This window comes from Stegastes partitus, unplaced genomic scaffold, assembly GCF_000690725.1.
Source record: "Stegastes partitus isolate 25-593 unplaced genomic scaffold, Stegastes_partitus-1.0.2 Scaffold1263, whole genome shotgun sequence".
NCBI lineage: Eukaryota > Metazoa > Chordata > Actinopteri > Pomacentridae > Stegastes > Stegastes partitus.
Window position 1 is genome coordinate 222,041 of NW_007578994.1, and position 4,696 is coordinate 226,736.

The window sequence follows — 4,696 nt, forward strand, 5'->3', positions numbered from 1 at the left end:
ACTGTATATTTATTTATTTGTTCAGAATTTCTGAATGAGCCTCAGAGAAGAAAAGATCTCATCGTTTCCAGCAGCAGTCCTCAGTGTGACAGTCGACCAAGTAGAAACACACGATTCAGTCAGCGGCTGCTCAGCAAACTGTCACAACACAATAAGACGGTCTGTCTGTCCGTCCGTCTCTTATCTGTCCGTCCTCTGCTCTTATCTCATGCTGTCTCACTCCCTCATTCAGCCTTTGTTTGAGTAAACAGAGCTGAATCCCACATCCTGTCCGTCAGCAGCATTGTTAGCGCGTGACAGCGGATATTTCTCCCCCCTCCACCGTCTTCAGTTTGCAGCAGGTTTGCTGTGAGCAGAGGGTCAACAGTGGGATGTTTGTGTTTCTAAATGATGAGCTTTGAGCTGTTTCTCTTCTCTCTCCATCAGCAGACGAAGATCGACACACCTCCGGCTACAGCCATTGGAGCGAAGGCAGCACCGGTCACGGCCTCCAAGGCTGCACAGCCGCCACTGACAGGCATCGGTACAGTACAACACACACACACCTGCACACACACACACACACACACACACACCTGCACACACAACACACACACACAACACACACACACCTCTGCACACACACACACACACACACACACACACACACCTACACACACTCACTTCCTTCCGTCTTGCCAGCTGTTGTCCACAGTGTCGGCATTATGTAACCACCGTGTGCCGTTTCATCTAATCTGAGCTTAATCTGCAGATAACCCCTCAGTGGAAACACAACGGAGGGTTTGACTTTACAGATCAGCCTCGGTGTGCCGAGTCACCACATAATCAGTCAGTTTGGTGATTTGGTTGTTCAGCCGCTGTTTGAGCAGCAGTTTGTGTTTGTGTTTATCTAAATAGATAGAACCAGTTCTCAATTAACGTCCCTGGTAAAATAAAGGTAAATAATAACAGAGCAGACATTGTTCTTAAGGGATGCGTCTTGCCCTGGTTCATGGATACATAACGGCGTCTGATCGTTGAATTTAAGTTAACAAAAGAGATTTAAATACAGTGAAATAGGGCAATTTCATAGTGAGACTTTCAAGTTTTACTGTTGGTAAAAATAAAGATTTTTAATGTGAAGATTTACGTTTTTAGACTTTTATATGGTTAACATGTAAATTAATATTTTTTTCTGGGATTTTACTAATTTACCAAAATTAAAATTACTATACAAATTAATATACTACATTTTTTTTCTGGGATTTAAAAAGTTATTAGTTGTAATTTAATTTTTAAAAACAAAAAATAAAGTAAAATAACAGTAAATTATTCCCAAAAAAATTTACATGGTGAATACATTTATAAAAAATGTAATTAAATTCATTTTTTACAGCGTAACTTGCAATGTAGTATTAGAACCACTGACTCTACTGCACTCTGGCTTTTTATAACGTCATATTGTTAATTATAGCTCCAAGGTGTCATTTATTTGCTGATTTGTGACCCTCACAAAAATAAATCCCACACGAAATAAAAATGTTTTAAAAAAAAGAGTTCAATGATCCAGTCCAAAGTATTTTCACATATTTCCAGCAGTTATTTCCCAACACGTGTCTTGTGTTTAGGGCAGGATTTGACTGACAGACGAGATCAGTTTGACACTGACTACTTAGATCAATTAAACAAACTAACATGGAGGAGTTAAAGGAACAAGAAGCCTACAAGGAGACCTAATGGCCAAAAAGAGACTGTAAGCTGCACATGAATCAGAAAACGTTCAACAGGGGCATCCAAAGGGCGGCACATTAATTCTAATGCCCTACTTCTAGAAAACACAGCGAACAGGTACAACACCGGACACCAGATGTCTGCTGTCAGGTCGCACCACAGAAAAATAAGTATACATATACAGCAGCCTAATATTGCTCCTCTCTTTGGTTTCCTTTCTGTCCAGGCTCCAAGGCAGCTCCTCGACCTGGAGGCATCGGCAGCGCAGCAGCCGGGCAGCCTGGCATGGAGGGGGAAGGCATGTTGTCTAAGATCCTGCCTGGAGGAGCCGCCGAGCAGGCCGGGAAGCTGGGAGAAGGTACAGCAAAGACATTTTATCATAGGATCTGACTTTGATCTGATGAAAGACAGCAGCCACCATAAAAATAGAGCATCTACCACTTTAAAGCTTTGCCATGTTCATCATGTAATGTTTAAAAAATGCTGGAAAACACTGCTTTTAAAAATAAATTCCGCTTTATTTCCTGCCTTCAGTAACAACCCACTGATGGATCCTGAGCCAGCCTAGTGGACATGAACACATGGGCCTCTTTTTAAAGTGCCTATTACCATTTGTTGCGGTGAAATTAATTAACCAAGTACAAAGAAAGAAGCTTTCAAGCTACTCATGAATAAATCAAGTGAGGAAGTTACATGTCCTCATTCAGCAGCAGCTTCATCCTGATGACAGATTTATTGTTGCTGCTGTTTTTGTTGACTCAGGAAAAGTCATTGTTCTAGTTGTTCTGGATCCAGCTGCTGCTTTTGACACAGTGGAACACATAATTGTCTTAAAAGATGAGAAAACTGGGTAGAAACTGTTTTTGAACAGGTCAAATCATGTCTTCTTTGATTTGATGAAATATGAGGTTCCACAGGGTTCCATTCTGGGTCCTCCACTATTCAAACTGTAGCTGCTCTCGTTAAACCAAACTGGGCAAAGTAGCTGATCACAACTATGTAGATGACACATAAATATACATAGTTCTGTATAAATATATTGACCTGCTGAATCTATGATCAATGATTGGATGTGTTGCACCAATAAAAATAAATAAACAAACATCTTTTTAGTTTGCTGCTCGATCTCTTAAAGGGACGGCGTATTTTCTTTACGTAAAGGACGAGTTTACTCAGTTTTCTATAGTAACAAGTGGGTATGCAGACAAATAATGTTTTTAAACTCATTTCAGCAGAAATATAAGTTAGCAAAACATTTATAGAAAGCAAAATAATTCAACTTAACGTATCTGACAAAGAAATCGAAAATCATAAATTCTGGAAGCAGGAAAAACTTTTCCAACTAAACTGAGCTGAGATTTTTGTTTTCAACTCCTGACTTGAATCTCTCTCTAATAACTGTCAAGTAAGAAGTTTTGGTTTCATCCTGGATTCTGATTTAAATGTTTACAATCACATTAAATCAAGAACTTTATCAGCTTTCTGCCATTTACAAAAACATCACTAGAGTCAGAGGAATAAAGTCGAACGTACGGTCTTTATTCCCAGTAGATTTGTTTACTGTTTACTTCAAAATAATTACTTTGACAATCCTCACACGTGTTTGTTCCCTGACAAAAACTAGGAGATATGACCACATTACTCCAGTTTTAAAACCCTTACAGTGACTACCTGTTCCTTAAGAGAACTGATTTTAGAAGCTTATGATTTGTCTATAAACCACCGGGTGGCTTAGTGCCTAAATACATCTCTGATATTCTTGTGAAATATTTATTTTCTTCAACATCTGACCTGCTAGCTGTCCTCAGTTTAAGATGATTGTTTCATCCGAGTGTCTCATGTCTGTCTTTTGCTATTTTTATTGTGAATTTTCACTTGTAAATGATGTAGTTTAACTAAAAATTTAAATCTGATGCCCTTTACTATGTTTTTATGCTGTTTACTGTGACGTTTAAAGCTCATGGGAGGAAGCAGAGGTTGTTGAAATCTAACAAATACTTTTATTTTGACAGGGTTGTTCAAATTTAAACTGGTTAGTTAACATCTATCTTCTTTTATTTCTCCACTTTCTTCCAGCTATTTCCGGCTTTGGCAAGAAGTTCACCTCCTTCTTCTGAGGTGCTACGATTAAGGTAGTTTTTTTTTTTTTTTGCTTTTCTTGCTCCTTTATATTCCAAGCTTTCATGTGCAAAAGGAATTCTGAAAACTGAATTTTGCAAATAAGTCCACCTTAATTTTCTGTCCATTATTTTGTTGTTCAATATCCAAAGACTCCACACAGAGAGAACGTTATTAAAGTGTAAAATGTGCATCTAAAAAACGACCACTCTACAAGTACAAGGTCGTCATCGTCAGACATCACCTGCGTATTCGGTCAGTGATTCATGTACAACGAGCTGGAAACATTTCCTCCTTTTTCCTCGGCAAGAACAAGTGCATCTCAAACATTAGGTGTAAAAATAAATGTGCGAGATGCTGCCGGTTCAAAGTCTGCTGGGATGTTGACAGATCGCTGCAGCGTGCTGTGTGTTGACTCTGGTAGGCTGCAGAGTGGGCGGCTTAAAGTGGTTTACTCAGAACAGCCAGTGTGTTCCTGAAGCAGAGCGCCGTGTTTGTGTGTTTTCTTTTATTATTACTTCTATTATTTTTCGGTCTTCTGGCTGCCGTGCATGTGCAGGGCGAGAATTTTAACACGCAAAAAACTTATTCTTACTACGACATAAATTCTACATTAAAAAAGAAAACAGGATGTGAAGCGCCGAGTGGAGGGTGTGCTCACTGTACACCGGAGCTGCAGGCTTGACATTATTGATTTAGACTTGCCGTGGGATTTTATTTACTCGAGACCAGACTCGGCAAAGGTTTCAGACATAAAAGCAAACACAGGTCTTAAGTTCTGACATTTTAAAGTCCCCAGAACAATGAAAAATAAATAAGACAGCGACAGGCTTTGCGTAGCCTTTAAATATTTAATCACTGAGAGGAA

General features: G+C 39.2%; 1 protein-coding gene across 1 annotated transcript in view; it reads left to right on the forward strand.

Annotated features, from left to right (window-relative positions):
* The window catches only part of bsna (bassoon presynaptic cytomatrix protein a), a 164,074-nt gene extending 160,247 nt beyond the window's left edge, over positions 1 to 3,827 (forward strand). The window contains exons 14-16 of the mRNA XM_008297957.1: positions 430 to 523; positions 1,937 to 2,068; positions 3,787 to 3,827. Of these exons, the coding sequence (XP_008296179.1) occupies positions 430 to 523; positions 1,937 to 2,068; positions 3,787 to 3,827 (267 nt within the window). The remainder of the gene's footprint in view (positions 1 to 429; positions 524 to 1,936; positions 2,069 to 3,786) is intronic.
* The last annotated feature ends 869 nt before the right edge of the window (positions 3,828 to 4,696 follow it).